Here is a 20172-nt window from a genome sequence, read left to right on the forward strand (position 1 = left end):
GAGAATTCCATAGACAGAGGAGCCTGGCAGGCTACAGTCCATAGGGTCGCACAGTCAGACGTGACTGAAGTGACTTAGCACATGCATAGCACATGGTTACTTCAGGAGGCATCACAGTGAATTAGCCTGCCCTTTTGTAGTACGAATAGGCTCTTTATACATAAAAGCTGAGTGCTGGGCTCCACTGTATGACACATGACCCATTGATTCCTCACTGACAGCCCCACATGGTCAGTAGGAATAGTATCCTGTTTTACAAATGGGGAAACTGAAGCCCAGGGTGGAGAAGTGACCTGATCTGCAAGGTCACACAGCTAATGAATGTCTGAGCCAGAATTCAAACTCAGGTTTTTGTCTTTCAGACCTTCCTCTGAGGGCTTAAACTATTTTTCCTCTGTCTTTATAAAGTGATCAGAAAAGTAAAAGCCTCTAGATATGGGAGGGAAAGTAGTCATTTTTCTGAGATCAGATACTGTGTAATCTAAATTCTCTTTATCTGTGCCATCCAGTACAGTAGCCTCTAACCTCTTACGACTGTTGAGCACTTAATATTTGGCTGGTGGGAAAAGGAACTGAATTTTTAACTTCGTTCGTTAATCTAAACGTTGAAAGCACAGGGTGGCTACTGCATTGGCCAGCGCAGCTCTGCAAGTGGCTGCAGCTCAGCTCCCCGTGAGTCCGTGGGGAGTGCCCTGCCTCCCTCCCACCTCCCATGCCCCTCCCCCACAGGTGGGTCTTATTTTTGGATGGAGGATTCCTTCTGAGTTTAATTTTTTTATTGCTTCTTTAATTCTAACAGTGTGAAGAGTGCCAGTGCTGGCAGCATGGGGTCTGCATGGGATTACTGGAAGAAAATGTGCCTGAGAAATACACCTGTTATGTTTGCCGAGACCCTCCAGGTAGCGATTTCTGGAGTCAGGGATCTTAACAGTATGTAGCCTTTTCCTTAGCACAGCGGGCGGTGCAGCAGCCTGAAGGTCTGGGGTCTTGAGACTCATTTCTTCAGCGTTGGCTAGACTCGGCCTCCTCACTCTTGTTGCTAGCCACCTGGTGGCCAGCTGTCCTGAACTTGGCAGTAAGAAAGAGTGCGTGGAGAGGTTCACTTAGCAGAAGAGCTGGCCTTGAACTAGAATCTTTGTGTGTGTGTGTGTGTCGTTAAAAAATCATATAACATGAGCTCAACCCTGTTAACAAATTTTAAGTGTCTGGTGCAGTGATTGTTTATAAACTGTACGCACAGATCTCCATAACTTTCTCGTCTGGTGCACTGACAGTCCATGTGAACTGTGGGATGCTGTACAGGCTTGCACGTCGTCCCTGCGTGTGCTGGGCCACGCTCATCTTTTCTCTGTCATTCCAGTTTTAGCATATGTGCTGCCAGAGCGAACACCTTTTCCTTTTCTTGAGAGTTCATGAGGATGTGGGCCCTGACCTTGACTGCTCAGGGCTATTGGAGGGTTGGCAACCGGCCTCTGCTCCCTCTGGTGGCATCTGCCTTCCACTGCATCCTTGCTGCGTGGAAGGGAGATGTGCCCTTGAGGGGGACAGGAAAGGTGTTTGCAAAGAGCCTGTCACCCAGAGGAGTGAGTTCTTTCCTTAGGATCAGTTTGTTTCATTGTTCCATGACCGCAGGGCTGGCCTGTGGCTCTCGAGTGCCCCTTTCCAAAAATCTCAGGAATGCATTATAAATCTGTGTGGTTCTTGTCTTGCTGTCAGTGGGATGGGGACATTGTCTCCATTCATCAGCTGTGAGGTCTCTCCCCTTGGGTCTAGTCCCATGATCCCCTTACAGCTAGACAATGCTTGAAAGCCTCTGCTTCTGTTACTCCTTTTAGTAACTATGAGATGACACTGGTAGGAGCTCCTAGTCCTATATTTTTGCTTATGAGGAAGAAAGTGATGCCCGGGGATACAAATGACTTTCCTAATCCCATGAAGCAAATTGGAATTAGAACTGACTTGGGGGACTAACTCTCCTGATTTCGCTGGTTATATAGGGAGGGCTACCATAGTTCATTTTCCAGCAAGTAGGGCCCCCTGGGGCCTGATAAGGTCTATTGTGACACTGTGTCTTCTTGTGCTAGATTAGTCTATAGGCAGAGAGCAATCTGTCTCTATTTTTCCCTTTACCCCAAGGAAAGAATATGGCCAGAAGAGTAGTCCATGAGTCATAGACTATAACTGACGGGTAGGATCTCAGAGACCACTTAGTTTAGCCTTGACATTTAACAGGCAAGCATCAGGTCCAGAAGGGGCATGACTGGCATAAGATCACTCAGTTAGTGACAGATAGAAGATGAGAACTGGTGTCTCTGACCTTTGTCTTGTCAAACCGGTAATGCTGCTCTGAATCCTGCTACTCAGGCCACCTCTGACAGCCGCCTCTGAGGCTCCACCCATAGTCCCCAGGGCTCCTTTGGGGCATTGTTTAAAAAATCTCTTCTGTCTACTTTGTCTCTCACTCTTTCTTCCACTTTTTCCTTTTAAGAAATCATATACACCATTTTCATCAATCCCTAGGCACTTTCTGGACTTTGATAACTAAATTGCCAAGACTGGGAGTAGATTCATCGAATTGAGCACTCAGTGACTGTCACATTTACTGTCTGTGTTTGATTCTGCAGTGTCTTGGGCCAGAAATTTAACCTAACAGAGCTCTTCTTTAAAGGTTACTTAACAGAGTGGAGGTGCATCCCCACCATGTGTCTTAGTAAAGCCAAGAGTCCAAGGACCTTGAAAAGGATTGATTATTTGAGGGTTTTTAATAGCTATTGAGAGGTGAATAGCAGTCTGATTGGAAGCTGTTCCCTAGGCTTTTGCAATAGGAGACATTGACAAGTCATATGTGGTTGTGTTTTCAGTCCAAGGATCCCTGTAATGAACAGGACCACTGAGGCTGTTCAGTTCATCTGTTGTTGTTAACAGGTGGGAAACGGACATCCAGAGAAGGGAGCAGGGTGTTCGTTCAGTTAGGTGGTAGGTGACAGTTGGAGGGGGCTTGGGGCGTCTTTCCAGGTGATAACTTCATTCAAGATGGCTTTTGCTAGACTCTGGGGATATAACCGTGAACAAAACAGTTCCTATTCTGGCTCTTAGTGGGGTTGGGGCCAGAAACAGATGTCAAAATAAGTCATATAAACAAAAACATATTAGCTAGGGATGAATGCTTTGATGGGGCAAAAGCCCTGAGATAGGAAATGACTGGGAGGCACCAAAGAGGCTGCCTTACTTTGGGAGGTAACAAAGGGCCTGTCTGAGGAGGCAGTGGGGAGCCAGTTCTGCAAAGGTCTTGGGGAATAGTGCTCCGGACATGTTGGGGTGGGGTGCTGGAGCAGAGATCCTAAAACCAGAAGGAGCTTGATGTGTTCCAGAAGGGTAAGGCAAGGAGGGGAGGGAGGAGCCAGGTCCTGCAGGCCTCATCAGACCAGAGTGAGGGCTTTGGGTTTTCTTTTGTTCACAGTAGGAAGTCATTGAAGGTTTTAAGTGGGAGAGGGAATGAGAAATTCCCACTCTGCCTCTGGCCAGTTGCAGAGATCAGGACATGAATAAACCTTTCTCACTACCTTATCCCCAGCACCTTGTAGAGAGCCCAGCGACTAGTAGGTACCAGGTAAATGTATACTGGATGAATGAATGAACATATGCACACAGCGGTAGTTTGTGTGATAACTGTGTGACGATGAAACGGTCTGGGTTTCCTTCAGACCAAGGATTAACTCTCTCATTGTCACTGCTGTAGGTCAGAGGCCTGGCTTCAAATACTGGTATGACAAGGAGTGGTTGAGCAGGGGACACATGCACGGCCTGGCATTTTTAGAAGAGAACTATTCCCACCAGAATGCCAAGAAAATCGTGGCCACCCACCAGCTTCTCGGCGACGTGCAGAGAGTGATCGAGGTTCTGCACGGCCTGCAGCTCAAGATGAGCATCTTGCAGTAAGTGTGGTGCCTGCCGCTCTGGGGCTGAGTCTGATTTGGCACAGGCAGAGGGCAGGGTAAATGTGAGAAACCGGAAAGCCACAAAACCGGTGATGAGAAGACTGAGTTTGAGACCTGTATTAAAAATTCTCAGTGACATGATAAACATTTTTTTTAATGTAACTCTATTGAGGTACAATTTACATATAATTAAGCTCACCCATTTTAAATATTCATCTTTTAAAAATTTGTTTTTAATCAGAGGATAATTGCTTTGCAATGCTTGGTTGGTTTCTGCCACATAACAACGTTAATCAGCATAAGTATACATATGTCCTCTTCCTCTTGAACCTCCCTCCCACCCCATCTCTCTAGGTCATCACAGAACATTTGTTTGTTGAGTTTTGACATGTGTATATACGCTTGCAAACACTACTAAATCAAGATATGCAGTGTGTATTTATAGTTTAGTTGGTTTTTTGTTTTGTTGTATCATGCTGAGTTTTTAAAAAATTGTGGTAAGATATACATAATATAGGGGCTTTCCAGTGGTGAAGTGGTAAATAATCTGCCTGCCAGTGCAGGAGATCCAAGAGAAGTGGGTTCAGTCTCTAGGTTGGGAACATCCCCTGAAGAAAGAAATGGAAACCTACCTCAGTATTTTTGCCTGGAAAATTCCATGGACAAAGAAGCCTGATGGGCTATATATAGTCCATGGGGTTGCAAAGAATTGGGCACAACTGAGCACACACACACACACATACATAATATGAAGTTTGCCATCTTAACCATTTTTAAGTGTACAGTTCAGCAGTGTTAAGTACATTCACTCTGTTGCAGCAGTCTCCAGAATTCTTTGTGTCACGCAAAGCAGACTCTGTACCCAATAAACAACGCTCTCCACTTCCCCTCCCCCAGCCCCTGACAATCACCCCTCTACTTTATGTCTTTATGAATTTGACTCTCTCTGGGAACCTCATATAAATGGGATTCAACAATATTTGTCCTTTTGTGACTGGCTTATTTCACTTAGCATAACAGCCTTAAGGCTTGTCTATATTGTAGCCTACATCAGAATTTCCTTCCTTTTTAAGGCTAAATAATATTCCATTATTTGTAATACCATATTTTGTTTATCCATTCATCCTAAACATTCTTTTCTCTTTTTTTCTGGCCTTGCTATGCAGCTGTGGGATCTCTATTCCCTGACCAGGGATTGAACCTGGGCCCCAACAGTGAAAGCCCAGAATTCTAACCATTAGGCTACTGGGGAACTCCCATCCTAAACATTCTTGATTGGTAAACAAAGTAAAATTGAAAGCTGCTGGAATAGACATTGTTGGTAGGCCTGCTCTCTAGCATAATGGTTGCTCAGTAAATACGTCTCTTGATAGTTTGCTCAGATGAAGAAGTTTTATGCCCTTTGGAGCTGGACTTCTGGTTTTTAATGGCTAGAATTTGGAGTGAAATTGAGTGTGAATTTCCTTCTGTGGTTAGATTGTACGTGTCAGATGACCCAAGTTCACGTAAGCTCTGAGAAAGAAATGTAACTCATATTGGGGTCTATTGGCTTCTATAATCTGCTCCCACTTTGCCAAATAGGGCAGTTGGGCCTTGAGTGGGACAGCCCCCTCCTTGGTTTCCAGGGCTACAATTCAGGTCCCAGCTCCCGTTAGGTCCTTGTCCTTATCTCTAACTGCCTCTTCTCAGTGGGTCTGTGAATTCTCCTTTGGTGGTAGCACAGGGTACGTCAGGGATAGAATCCTTAAGTTCTCCCATGAGCTTGCCTATAGAGCACCGTTTTAATGAAGTCATCAAACTCCAGTACCACACATGCGTTAGAGCCCATGGGCCAGTCCCCGACAAGGTTTCCTTGGTGATCATTAGTCCTGGAGCCCTCCTGTGTTAGGTGAAGTAGAATGTCAGAGCCTGGAGATGACAGAATGCGGGTCTGCCTTCTCCTGCATTCTGGTGCACGGAGACTCGGCTTCCAGCACTAGTGTGGCAAGACGTGGTTGAGCAGAGCACATTTAGCAAGGGTCTGTGTTGATTTGGGTAAAAGCCAAGCTGCTATAAGAAAGACCAAAAAAATAAAGGCTAAAACAAAATGGAATTTTGTTTCTCACATAAAGCAGAGGTAGGCAGGAGTCCAGGCCAGGTAGGTGGCCTTTTGCCGTGATTCTAGCTGTGGACTTGGGGACTTGGGTTCCTTCTGTCTTATTACTCTGACATCCCATTGGGTTTAATCTCACCTGTCTCATCCAAGCAGTCTCACCTGTACCTCAGTTCTGCTCTAACTCCCTGGAGGGGGAACAGGTGGTTTCATGGACACACCTAAATGCAAGAGGTCAGCCAAGTGGCTGTCTTCCCTGCGCAGACCCAGGAGTGAGGTTGGAGGTGGGTAAGAGAAGGAAAGGATAGTTACTGGGAAAGTTAGCCATTACTGTGACAGCCCTTGTTTAGGATGTTATAGACTGGGTGTTCCCTTACATTTAATAAAATCAGAAGACTTGTAAGACATGTAAGCCAGATGAATTTCTTTTTAATGAGAAGCCAGAAATTGACTGACACAGATGGAAGGTGCACAGAAACCTCAGATCTTGATTGTACATGTTGCGGCGCTTTTCATTTGAGGGTTCAATTAGATGTTTTTCTTTCTGCTCAGGGAAATATAAGCGCTCCAGCTGGGTCCCATATTCCAGAACCTTGTTCCTTCTGAATTCCTGTTGAGATCCTTCATCTTTGTAGCAGTGACTTTGTACTGGAATTAAAACCTGACTTCTCCAAGCAGTTCAGGAGAGAGCATCAGGAGATCTTGTTAGTCATTATAGGTGGAAGAGATCATGGGAGATGGGCAGGTGGTTCCTGTCTCTGCACACCTGGATGGTCTCTGCTATCATAGGCTCGAAGTCTTCATTCTCAGAAATTTTGTTCCTAAGCAACCTAGTGGATTCATTTTCAGAGGCAAACAGTAAAACTGGGTGTAACTTCAGAGCATCTGTTGTCATTTAAAAAGTAACAGGCATGAATGTGCATACCTTCTTCATGATCGACAGGGCTTACTGAGAAAGGCCAGGGTTATCAGTAGCTGCGGCTTCAGATCTTAGCTGGGAGGGTGAGAATAGTAGGGGGGAGGAGGCAAAGATTTTTGTGATTTTCATGCAGGAACAGGTTCATACTGTGGCTTATGCCCTCCAGGTGAACAGATTTCAGACTACAGTAGACCTGAAAGTTAACAATGACTCCCGTTTCCTCTGTTGCAGTTATGGTTTCAGAGGCATGTCTGGGGTCCTGGGGTCCTGGTACAGACGCAATACCCTATTGGAGGTGGCCAGGGACCCAGGCTGCCTTGATGCTGGTGGTGTCCTCTCCTCCTTCAGTGGATGGGAGTGGTACTGGGGATTGCTGGAGTGGGAGAGCTGAGTGAGCGTAGTTATAGCCCCTCATGAGCAGAATTTTAGGTTCTGTAAGCTCATTCCATGCTGTCATAGTTATGACGCATTCCATTTCTATAGGAAGCCTTCAGGAAGGCGTGTGTGTATGTGTGTTGGTGGTGGTGGGGGGACCTCTATGTGGGAGTTGCTGGTGAGTTCCTGCTGATGTGGTTTCGGTGATTCTCAGTTCAGACTGGTGAAGATAATGTATATAGTTATATCATGGTGTAATTCTTTATATATGTGGAATTGTACCAAGCATTACAAGATATTTAGGATTCATGAATTCAATGACCGAGTGCCAGCAGTCCGTTTGTGACAATCAGCAGTCATGGTGACAGTCGGCAGGGTCCCCACACGTCTCTGCACGTCTGTGAACCAGACACGAGTAGCTCCTGGCTGTCTTCTCACTTGCTGCCTGACTTGGGGAGCCCGGTTTTTCTTCTCTATCCTTTTTCCCTTTCTTCCTTCATTTCATTTAATGATCAAAGGTTATAATGGAAGTTCTGGGTGGTGAACAGAATGTTAAATGGTGAAGTTTATCTAGAGTAGTGGCTTTTAAACTTCAAAAAACATACATCCCACAGTAAGAAGTACATTTTTTTTCACATGTACAAAACATATTATAATTTCACAAAACACCTCCTCTTAGAATGGTGCAGTCTGGTATTTTTTGTTCTGTTTTTCCTTCTATACAAGTGGTTATGAGTCAGTAAATTAAAAGACCTCTTGTGTCAAATCTCAGACAGTGAATGGTTACAGTCATACACAGTTTTATGTACACATATACATGTAGGCAGAGATTCTCAGAGGTGTCTTCTGGCCAGAAAGGGAGCAGAGTCCTTCTTTAATAACAAATTGTCCTCTTTGGAATGGGGAGAACAGGAGACTTTTGAAGAGTGTTTAAAAGCCTTGGTATTGAGACTCCCCTGGTGGTCCCTGTGCAGGGGGCCTGGGCCTGAGTCCTGGTCAGGGAACCAGGTCCCACAGGCCGGGACTAAGAGTTCGCGTGCCACAACTAAATGTCCCGCATGCCGCAGTTAAAACCTGGCACAGCCAAATAATTGTTTTCTTTTTAAGGGGGCTTCTCTGGTGGTCCAGTGGTTAAGAACCCACTTTGCAATGCAGGGGATTTGGGTTGGATCCCTGATCCCACATGCCACAGGGCAGCTAAGCCCATGCTCCGCAGCTACTGAGCCTGCGCACCACGACTAAAGAGTTAGTATGCTGCTACTAGAGATCCCGAGTGCCACAACTGAGACCTGACATAGCCAGATCAACAGATAAATCTTAAACAGTATTAAAAACAAAACACCTTGTTACTAATGGCTTATGCCTTGGTGACTTTTGGTTACCAACTCCCTCCTGGGTCATCACTGAAAGTGTTAGTTGCTCAGTTGTGTCCAGTTCTTTGCGACTGCATGGACTATAGCCCACCAGGCTCCTCTGTCCATGGAATGCTCTAGGCAAGAATACTGGAGTGGGTTGCCATTTCCTTTTCCAGGGGATCTTCCTGACCTAGAACTCAAAACCAGGTCTCCCTCATTGCAGGCAGATTCTTCACTGTCTGAGCCACCAGGGAAGCATTCATTGGGTTTGTGTAATTGAGTGGCATGGCATGGCAGCGTTATTATGGCTGTTTAGTCCTAAGTTATGTTTATTTTTAGTAAGTCACATTTGAAGAGCTCTTTACTGCCAACAAAATACTGGACTTCGGTTCAGATTAATTCACTTAAACTCAGTGGTTGCTGGCAGACAGAGGGTTAGCCAGTTCTGCAGAGGAGGAAATGGGAATGAGGCTGGCAGAGTGACTCGGTCAGCTGCACTATGATCAGCGGCTGAGCTGAAATGCAGCCAGGTCCTCTGACTCCCAGTCCAGTCCTGCTCACTGTGAGTGATACAGCAGGAGCTTGCCTGGAAGTGTCTCCTCAGAGGCTGTGAATCTACAGTCCCTCTTGGTGGCTTACTCCCTTGGCCCAGGTGGGAGGTCTTCCCCCTAGTGTAGGAAGCCCCTGCGGTGATCCCAGGGGTTAGGGTTAGAAGGGTTAGAGCCCTTAGGGTTAGGGTTTAGGGTTAGGGTAGGGTTAGAAGGGTTAGAGCCCTTTCGGTATTTTCCCTCCCAACAGAAGCCGGGGGCATCCTGACCTGCAGCTGTGGTGCCAGCCTTGGAAGCAGCATCTGGCGGAGGGGCGGTCTCATTCCAAACACATCCGTGTCACTGAAGCCAAGAGTAGGGAGGAAGCCCCAAGCTATAGAACTTTGAACGGGGCGATGGAGAAGCCCCTGCCCCTGCCCACCTCTGTGGAGGAGTCCTATATCACCAGCGAGCACTGCTACCAGAAGCCCCGCACCTACTACCCAGCTGTGGAGCAGAAGCTAGTGGTGGAGACCCGGCGCTCTGCCCTCGACGACGCTGTCAACCCCTGCCACGAGAACGGTGATGATTCCCTGTCTCCACGCTTGGGCTGGCCTCTAGACCAAGACAGGAGCAGAGGGGACAGTGACCCCAAACCCAGTTCCCCAAAGGTACTGGCTCGCTTGTGCTTGTTCTTGTTTGAGATCTTGTATCGTCTCTTCCCAGGGCTAAATGTTCAGTGGAAGGTGTTTATGATAGAGTTGTGTTTATTTTAAAATTGCATATAAATCTGTTTATCATATTCTTTTTCTTTTGTCTTTTAAAATGAGTACAAAGTCAAAAGAGCCCACTTAAACCCCAGGTATCATTGGTTCTAGGAAATGTCGGCAAAATGGCAGAGTCAGTGGTGGTGAGGGTGGAGGGGTCGGAGGCAGCCAGAAGAAAAGGGTAATTGACTGGAACTTGACAAATAATAACAAGTTAGGAAAATGAGGTTTTTTTTTCCTTCGGTGCAGTTTATCATTGCATCTGGGTGCTAATCCTCAGCAAGAGCAGAGAGCGAGTCAAGTGTTCTGTCAGGCGTGTTTCAGTACAATTCTATGACGGCTTTACTTTTGACTTTGTAGCCCTGGCGCAAGGACAGTCCATTTTGTCCAAATGTTTGCTGGTTTAATCAGTTTTCCCAAGAGATACTCCCAGGTTCTTGTTACTCACGTCGTTCTCTTCTGGAGCCCTGTGTGTTCTCTTGCCAGTGTTCCCTGGTCTCATTCGTCTCATCCTCAGTTGTCAGTGAAGGGGTTGGGTGATGAGAGCTTCCCCACCCTTGTCATACTTACTGTCACAGACTCCACTGAGTGGGGTGATATCACCACCCTAAGTCCATTGCCGCCTCTCGCTGAGGGGGAGTAGCCTAGATTAGAAGCCCCTCAGCAGTGGGCATTATACCTCGTTCAGCCTGTGTCCTTGCCAGGGTCTAAGCAGGGCTGGGTAAGGCTGGTGAGGACAGTCTTTGGAGGCAGACCCAGTTTCAAGTCTGGGCTCTGCCACTTGCTATGTGACTCTGAGCAGGTCCCTTCACCTCCTCAGAGGTGTCTTCTTACCCCCTGCCAAGTGAAGCTGGTGATGGGGACCTCTCAGTTTAGTGTGCGGCACACCTGTGAGAAGCTCTCAGCACGTGGCTCTGCACACAGTCACTCCTCCATAGATGTTAACTGGAACCTATTTCATTTCCAATCAATGAATGAAGGGTTGCAGTCACAAACCCCAGAAAAGGTTTGTGGTCATGCAAATTATGCCAGTTGCCTAGAGGCACCTGGAACATGATGAAAAAAATCAAGACGTCCTGGGCCTAAACAAGGCAGGTAGAGTTAAAAATCTCTTTCATGACTGGCAGGTTGACCACAAGCCAGCACTCTGTTTTATTCACATTATCCTATTTGAGCCTCATGAACTTTTAAAGTAGGTTTTACTACTACTTCTTTCCCATGAGGGAATAGAGGCCCAGAGAAGTGAAGTAACTCATCCAGGCGCATGCGTTCAGCAAGATGTAGAACTAGGACTTAAAATTAGTTTGTCTACATACGAGCACCCACATACTAACACTCGTCCACACTTGCCCTGCTCTACTCTGATCCCAGGTTTCAGGAAGCGGTTCTTTGAGGCCTGCTTCGGCCCTTAGGCATTGGGCCATTCATTGGGAAGCAGCTTGGGCGCCTCCGAGCCAGAGGTCTGCGCGGCCCTGAGGCGGTTGTTATCATTGTTATTGTTATTATTATTGGTACGGCAGGCCCGCTGCTGCCCCGTGCCTGAGAGAGGACGGGGGCAGGGAGGTAGCGATTTGGACTACTCGAACTGCAACTGGGTTCTCAGATGGTTGCAAACACTGGCTGGTTGGAAAAAGAGGCTGGGAGCTGTCTCCATTCGGTAACTTTGATGCTCTTACATCCCCAGGTGAGGGAATATGTCTCCAAAAAGGTCCTACCTGAGGAAGCCCCTGCCCGGAAGCTGCTGGACAGAGGTGGAGAGGGGTTGCTGAGCTCCCAGCACCAGTGGCAGTTTAACCTGCTGACACACGTGGAATCCCTTCAGGACGAAGTCACGCACAGGATGGACTCCATTGAGAAGGAGCTGGATGGTAGGGCTCCCTGTCCTTGGTAGGCTCTGTGGACCAGTAGGAAGAGCTGCTTTCTGAACCCTCTGATTTGGCTTTCCAGGGATGGCTGTGTTCTTGCCTCTTCTGTTAGTCCCCTCATCTCCATTCTCCCCTCAAGATGGCCAAGCTTGACTTTCAGTATCGACCAGGCACTTCTAAGGGCTGTGTGCTGCCAGGGGTCCCGCCTCACTCGCCCAGTCCCTTCTGCCCAGGAAAGAGCGTAGCGGAGCAGCTGGGCTCTGCTGTGGGCGGTGTGTATCCTGAGCAGGTCTTTACTGACCGAGTTCTGTGGGGAGCTGATACTTGGATGCTTTGAGCTTTAGCATGTCTGAGGATTAATCTGAAAACTCCTTCTTTACAGCCTTTCCTAAAATCTAAAATGGAGCCTTCTCCTCTTTATCAGCAGATATTTTAGAACTTGACTGAGTCATTTATGTTGCCCCCAGACATGTCCCCTGATGTTGAGTTATCAGATGGGCGTGGAGGACTGAAATGTTGATTCCCAGGGTGTTGTCAGTTTGGTTTTTAAAGACAGGCTTCTTTCTTTCTTGTTCTCTTGTTTCCTAATTATTATTATTTTTTCATCCTTAGAAAGAAGCCTGATTAAGAAATAAATGTTTCGTTTGCGGATTCTGAGGATAGCTAGGCTATTATTACTATAATTGGGGATGAAATAACTCAGAAGAAAAATCCCATGTGTTAACATAAGCAAAGGTCACAGGGTATGGGTGAGGTCAGGCTAGAGGAGGACAGCTATCGAGAGGGGAAGCGAGAACAGGAAGGCTTCCTGGAGCTCCAGGGACTGAAGTGGAGCCTTGGAGAGAGCTGTGTTTCTTGCTACAGGAGGGGTGACTGAGGCAGGATGCTAAGAGGTGGCCCTGTTGGAGGACAAAGACTAATGTGCCCTCACGCTTCCTGGCCTGCCCCAGAGGCAAACCTGCTGAACTGGGGATTGCAGGCCAGTCCAGGGTCCATTGTGAGGGTGTTGCTGAAAGCTAGAGTGTTTCTCTCTCTCTTTACTCCTGAAAGGTTTCCTTGAGCTCCTTAGAACTATAACAGATGCCAGGTCTATGGAAAACCTTGCTAGTAGAAAGCTGAAAGACGGTCCAGTGATGGACTGAAAATTGTGGAATTGACTCTGGGTCCCTGAGAAGAAGCTCAGGCACCGTAGAAACAGGGCGAAGGTTCTGTTGTTGCCAAAGGAAGCTGCCCCGAGGGGAGAGGTCAGAGCCTACTTACTTAATCACTGATGTACCCCCTCCCGCCCAGCTTGGGCTGCTCCAGCCCTGAGCTCACTGAGTGGACAGTGTGGCCAGGCCAGGATGAGAGCCTGAACTCCCTTCTCTGGGCTTTCAGAGTGCTCTTTATGTGTCTTAACTCATTTGGGGCCGCATACTCTGTCTGTATTCTTACATTCCAGGCCCTGAGAGGTACCGGAAGCAAGAAAATCAGTTTTAAGTTTAAAGATTTTATTCACGTAAACAGACTTTGCGTTGTATTTAATTAAGATTCTTCAAAATCCCATTTTATTTCTACTATCTTCATTTCATCTAAATACCTCAAGATAAACTGAGCCTTTATAGGAATTTGTATATGATATTCCTTTTTAAAAATCTAATAAGCTGTTATATTGACTGACTATACTTTAACAAATGTCATTGTTTGAGTATTTAACCATTATTTAATAACTTATGTAGTTGTGTGAACAGTCTTATAAAACTAAAAGATAAAGATATTTAATGAGCATGAAAACACTGAATATTTTAGCATTAGATTTTTTTTTTTTTTTAATGTTATCTAGATGGTCTCTAGATGGTCTGGGGGAAGGTATTTGAAATGAAACTTTATTCTTATAACCTTCTGCCTTGCTTGCACTCATTATACAGTTGAGCTTCCTTAAAAGAAAAACTTGGGGTTATGGTCCAGCACCTGGTGTGGAGAGAAGGCCGGCAGGCTGGATGCTGGGGTCCAGAGGAGGTGCTGTTGGCTCCCACAGTTATGTGTCTGGTCTTCATTTCTGCAGATCTAGAGACAAGACTTCCCCCTTAGCGGCTCCAAACACTCCTCCTAACCAAGTTCATAGACTATGAGTGGCCTAGACCATGGGTCCCCAACCTCTGGGCCTCAGACTGGTGGTACCTCCTGTCAAATCAGGGCAGCATTAGATTTGAAATAGTGTGCAATAAGTGTCGCACAGAGTCGGACACGACTGAAGTGACTTAGTCGTAGCCGTGGCCGCAATAAGTGTAATGCGCTTGAATCATCCTGAAATCTGCCCCCTCACCACCCCTGTCCATGGAAAAATTGTATTCCACCAAGCTGGTCCCTGGTGCCAGAAGTTTGGGGACCTCTGGGCTAGACTCTTCTAGTCTGCACACTGATTGTTTCTTTCTCCCTATGTGTGCCTACTGGGTCACCAAGGTGTTGGGGGACATCTTAGGTGAGCCTGAACCAGATCTGAGGTATTTCCAGTGGCTTTAGCAGGGGCCTCTCAGCAATTGTGAGCTTCCCAGGTGACTCAGTGCTAAAGAACCTGCTTGCCAATATAGGAAGACATGAAAGACATGGATTCTATCCCTGGGTTGGAAAGATTCCCCTGGAGGAAGGTACAGCAACCCACTCCAGTATTCTTGCCTGGAAAATTCCCTGGACAGAGGAGCCTGGTGGACTACAGTCCATGGGGTCACAAAGAGTCAGACACAACACCAGCTGAGTGCACACATACACGCTCAGCACTTGTGATGGCTTCTCTTGTTGCGGAGCATGGGTTCTAGGGTGCTGGGGTCGCAGTAGCTGCAGCACGTAGGCTCGGTGTTGCGGCTCACAAGCTGTAGCACAGAGTCAGTGTGTGGCACCCAGCCTTAGTTGCCCTGTGGCATGTGGGATTTTCCTGAACCAGGGATGGAACTGGTATCCCCTGCATTGCACGGTAAATTCTCAACCACTGGACTACCAGGGCAGCCCCATCCTATTATTTTTAATTACAACTGAGGATAAGTGCTCCAAAGGAGAGCAAGTGATAGCATAGCACGGTGACTCAGGGACCAGACTCAGATTATAGAGTGGAGTAGAGTTCCCTGAGAAATAGCTTGCAGGGGACAAAGGGTTTAGAAACGTGGGAAGGAAGATGAAGGACTGGTCTGAAGAGGGCAGAGGAGTGTGTGCAAGGCTGCAGATTGCTTGAGGAACAGGCCCTGCATGGTCTTCCTCTTTCTGCACCTCTGGCTTGAGGGTCCAGAAAGTTCTCAGTACAGGTTGGTGCACAGACTAGAAAGACTACAGGCAGGCTGGGGCAAGCTTCAGGCCTGCCTGTGGGGGGCGGGGTGGGGGTGGGGCTCTTGTTAAAGAATCAGGGTTCCTGGATGACCTCTCCCCAAACGCCAGAGCTTAAGGGAGTGGCTTGGGAAAGAAAAAAATACCTTTCTATAGAAAAATCATGCTCTCAGAAGCAAGACAGCTTTTTAGATATTGAGCTAATGATAATCAACTTTGTTATTACCTGGTTGTGCTCAGTAGTATCCAGCTCTTTGTGACCCCATGGACTATAGCCCACCAAACTCCTCTGTCCATTGGATTTCCCAGGCAAGCACAGTGGAGTGGGTTGCTATTTCCTCCTCTAGATGATCTGCCCGACCCAAAGATCAAACCTGCATCTCCTTTGTCTCCTGCACTGGCAGGTGGATTCTTTGTCATTGAACCACCTGGGAAACTTATTACCTGGTCATCTTACATTAAATATTTAGGAAATGAAATCAGAGTATTCAGTGCTACTCATGCTAGGAATCAGTATGAAACAAATCAATTTACGGAGATAAAAATAGACCTTTTTAAGTCCTGTTAGAGTCACTTTTCTTAACAGAAGGCTAACACACCAGGCTCTCTGATTTTCAATATGGGAAGGCCTTATGAAGGTACTCTTGCCTGGAAAATCCCATGGATGGAGAAGCCTGTAGGCTACAGTCTATGGTAGACTACAGTCTATGGTGGGCTAGTCTATGGGATCGCAGAGAGTTGGACACGACTGAGCAATTTCACTTTCACTTTCACTCTGAAAGTGGGGCAGTAACACTGAGAAAGGTGGGTATCTCAAAGCCTACTAGACTATAGACTAATGCAATAGTCATTAGCTATGTGTGGCTAATTAAAATGGAATAAAATTTAAATTCAGTTTCTCAGTTGTATTTGCCACGTTTTAAGTGCTCAGTAGCTAAATATGGGTAGTGGCGGTATTAGACAACACAGACATAGCCCATTTCCATCATCACAGAAACTGTTATTAGATGGCACTGCTCTGCAGCATTTAACTTTGTCCGAGGGGTAGTACTTCCCAGAGAGGGTGATGAGTCAGTGTTGCTTGAAATGGTCTCCCCTCCCTGCTGCTCCCCCACCCCCAGTTAGTGGTCAGATGAGATAAAAGTGCTGACATTCTTGCAGATCAAGTGTTGGGAACTCACCGGGTCCTGTCTCTCTTCTGCCCACAGTGTTGGAGAGCTGGCTGGACTACACTGGGGAACTGGAGCCCCCGGAGCCTCTGGCCAGGCTTCCACAGCTCAAGCATTGCATCAAGCAGCTGCTGACGGACCTGGGCAAGGTGCAGCAGATAGCGCTCTGCTGCTCAACATGAAACTGGGCACCCCAGACTAATGGGGGCACAATCCTGGGGTACCTGCAGGAGGAGCTTCACGTATTTAAATAAATAAACCTAGCATGCCGAATGCACGTGACACCAACTGACTTCAGGGATCTGGGCAGGGGTGTGATGGACTTGGACAAAGAGGCCATTTTGGCTGCTGGAAGGGAGGGTACTCTGATCTCAAAGCCTACCAGGAAGGTAGCAGATAGACTATTGGGATTCCCTTCTTCTGTGCACATTGTTGAATGGAGAGTGAGTCTTTTTGCACAAACTTCACTTGAAATCGTGCCACTGATGATAAATGGAATGAGAGCCAAAAAAGTGTAGTTGAAAACAGTTGTAAATTCAACTTGCAGCTTATTTAATTGACTTCTCTGTCAGGTTGGGGCATATGCCAAGCCTTCTGGGTTTCTGCCTGGCATGAATTTAGGCAGCAGGCATCATTTTCATTTTTCCAGCTTCGTGGGAATGTCGTGACTTCACCCTTGTGTGGAGGTTGGGAAGGAGTAGAGGCCTGGGCCGGCCTGCCTTCTCCCTAGAACTCTTCACTTTCTCACCACCTCTCTTGCATGACTTCATGGTACCGGGGATGAGTTTTGTATGCTTTCACCCCAGAATTGGCTGGGTTGTGTCTTTTGTTGCAGAACCCATACAGCCTGTGGAAGAAGTAGAATCTCACTGTCATAAGAATCTAGGAGGAATCCCAAAACGGAAGCAGACAGGGTCTGGAACCCGAAGGACAGCATTTTCTACCCACTTCTTAATATTGACAGCTTACCAGTTCTATTTAATGTCCCCACAATGGTTCTCCCAAATTTGAACTCTTTCACTGTAAAGATTTGCTACAAAGATGTGGTTTGGGAGATGACCTTATTTTATATTGTAAAGAAACCAGATTCTACATCTGCCGCTTTTCTCCTTCCCTGAAGGGTATATATTCAGTAGTCAGCATTTTCAGAATTGTTTTAATATACTTTAACACTTTAAATTTCCTGTTTGTATTATTTTGTGAGATCAAGGTGATTATGCTGCTTAAGGTCCAGGTACAATTTGTACCTTTGGAGACAATATTTGTTACTCTCGCAGGTTACGGTTCCACGTGTAATTGTTTTGTTTTTTCCTTACCAGGTAAAGTTAAAGAAACTGTTCCATGCTTTGAGGAATGACCCATTTTACCATTTAGTTTTCCTATCACTAAAGGCAAAAATCAAAGCACATTTGTCCATTAACACTCACGAGTTAATTCTGGGTTTATGGATCTGTAATGTTATATGCTGCAAATCTTTACTATGTAAACGTGAAGTAGCCAATATCTCAATAGCAATGACAGGATCTCCGGTGACCTCCGGGATGGTTAGGCTTTACGGCACAGGTAATCGTGGTCACAAGGGCCTCTGTACAAAGATCTGTTTCAGGGAATGCTTTGTCTAGTGATTTAATTCGCCATTTGATATAAGATGAATATAGGGCAAGTTGACCTGCTGGAGCTTATGTATCAGAGGGAATACATGTGGCTACAACATCTGTGATAAAGCTGACACAATTCCTCTATGAGGTTGCTTCCCATTGCTAATGTTAGTGCTTTCGGTGTGGGAAGAAACACTCACGGAGTGTGCATGGCATCTGTCTGTATTTTGTACAATTTATCAGATGGCCACATTTTAAGAAGTGTGTGATGCTTGTCCGAAAAGGGAAGAAACAGGATGATTTTCTGTAGCCACAACTGTGAGGTACAGTGATTTGTATTGATATTATTAAATTACTGATTTTTCTTTCCTGAAAACACATTTGACCGTCACTTCTGGGGAAGCTGTAACGGTGGTCAAATCTCACGTTTTTTTCAAGATGGAAGAAGAAACTGAGTTACCCTAACTTTACCATGTGGTCATTAGTGGGTTTATTTTATGCTTTTTGTAAAGGAAATAATCCCTTTTCACTCATTGTGACTTTTGTCCTTTGGGAAGCAGGGATGACTCTGAAGTTCTGACCACTTCAGTGTGCTTCCCTAATTTAAAGCCATGTTGGAGGGGCTCCATCCCCAATTCCTTGGTCAAGTTGAATTAACCCCAAGCTGGAGCACTGGAAACTGTTCTTTGCAAATATTACTGTTACCATTTAGAAATATGTACACTACCTAAGTTTTCTTTTGAGAAAAACTATCCACCTATAAAAAAGAAAAATTGCCTTGACAAAAACAGTTCTGGTTTGACTAATCATTTTGTTTCTTTAAGTGACGAGTGTATGCAAGGTGGACCCTTGATGAGCCAACATTGCACTGTGGATACATATCTATGTTTACGCGCTGTTAGAACAGAAGGCGCTGTATATAGAAATGTTGCTTTGAAGCAATATTTGCAAAACATGCAAACTTCTGTATCTGTATTTGGAAAAATAAAACAGGTTTTTGTTGCTATGTTTCAGTCACTTGTTATCTACTCAATCTTTAATGTGCATTAATTTTCCATAAACATTACCTTTTAAAGCAAGTCTGCTTTTATATTCTAAATAGATTTATCTTTGGCAGGGAGGTAGCCATACATGCATGCTCAGTCATGTCCAACTCTTTGTGACCCTGTGGACTGTAATCCACCAGGCTCCACTGTCTATGGGATTCTCCATGCAAAAATACTTGAGTGGGCTGCCATTTCCTCCTCCAAGAGATCTTCCCAACCCAAGGATCGAACCTGGATCTCCTGCATTGGCAGGTGGATTCTTTACTACTGAGCCACCTGGGAAGCCCTGTAGGAGCAGATGCGGGCTTAAATCCAAAATTCCAAGGAAGTATACAAAATACTTTTGAATTCATTTAAGTGTCTAATATTCAAAAGTAAAATGCCCCATACCACCCTCTAGCGCAGACTGACTCATGCTCTGTGGTGTGAGCTGCAGGACTATTACCTTTTTGCTTGTTGAAAGCAGTGCAGGGAAGACAGGTCTGGCCTTTCTTGTATTAAAAGATGGCACCCATGACAATTAGGACCCTTCTGAAGGCCAAGCCAAACGACTTTGGACCCCAATCAGCTCCCTTCCTGGGTGTGCAGAAGACTCAAGAAACGGAGTTATACTGCAGAGCTTCCCTATTATTTGCCAAATCTCTTCCCTTCCTAAACAATTATGCTTATTTTAGAAAGTTAGGAGTAGCTCCAACAATGTAAATAATCCATCAGTTCACACCAAATCTGTTCCTAAAATCTTTCAAGCCTAAAATTTGGTAAGAGAGGGGTCTGGAAGCTTAAACCAGAATTCACAAGAACTAGCCTCTCTAGGTAAGGACCTGCAGTGAACACTTGTTAAAACAGCCCTGTAACTTGGGCCTTTGTGGGGAAGCCTGCGCCCACAAGGTAGGCTAATGGAACAAGTTGAGGGCAGTATTGTTACAGCAGCAGCCAGTTAAATCAGCACTTAGTTACAGTCACCTATTTGCCTGCACGACCCACAGCCACAAAGAAGATTGTACCACTGTCCTCTATCCGCTGAGGTAGGAAAACAAGCTCAAATTCTAGCCAATGAGAGGTACAGGCGAATTTGGAACCAGGCTGCCGAGTCCTCACTGCATAGGCTCCAACCAAACAAAGGAAAACCATGTGGGGCTCTGGGGAACGCGCAGGAAAAAAATACCCAGATGTGGAGACCCATAGCCAACACATAATGATCCTACAAAAGCCAACGAAGGCCAAGTA

General features: G+C 46.0%; 1 protein-coding gene across 3 annotated transcripts in view; it reads left to right on the forward strand.

Moving 5' to 3' along the window:
- The window catches only part of PHF20 (PHD finger protein 20), a 129241-nt gene extending 110276 nt beyond the window's left edge, over window positions 1–18965 (forward strand). For all 3 annotated transcript variants that reach the window (XM_010854918.1, XM_010854920.1, XM_010854919.1), the window contains 5 exons: window positions 800–899; window positions 3740–3935; window positions 9478–9877; window positions 11658–11841; window positions 16341–18965. In XM_010854918.1, the coding sequence (XP_010853220.1) occupies window positions 800–899; window positions 3740–3935; window positions 9478–9877; window positions 11658–11841; window positions 16341–16483 (1023 nt within the window). In that variant the 3' untranslated portion in view covers window positions 16484–18965. The remainder of the gene's footprint in view (window positions 1–799; window positions 900–3739; window positions 3936–9477; window positions 9878–11657; window positions 11842–16340) is intronic.
- Window positions 18966–20172: the final 1207 nt, after the last annotated feature.

The sequence above is a fragment of the Bison bison genome, unplaced genomic scaffold (genome assembly GCF_000754665.1).
Source record: "Bison bison bison isolate TAMUID 2011002044 unplaced genomic scaffold, Bison_UMD1.0 scf7180017864352, whole genome shotgun sequence".
NCBI classification, from domain to species: domain Eukaryota; kingdom Metazoa; phylum Chordata; class Mammalia; order Artiodactyla; family Bovidae; genus Bison; species Bison bison.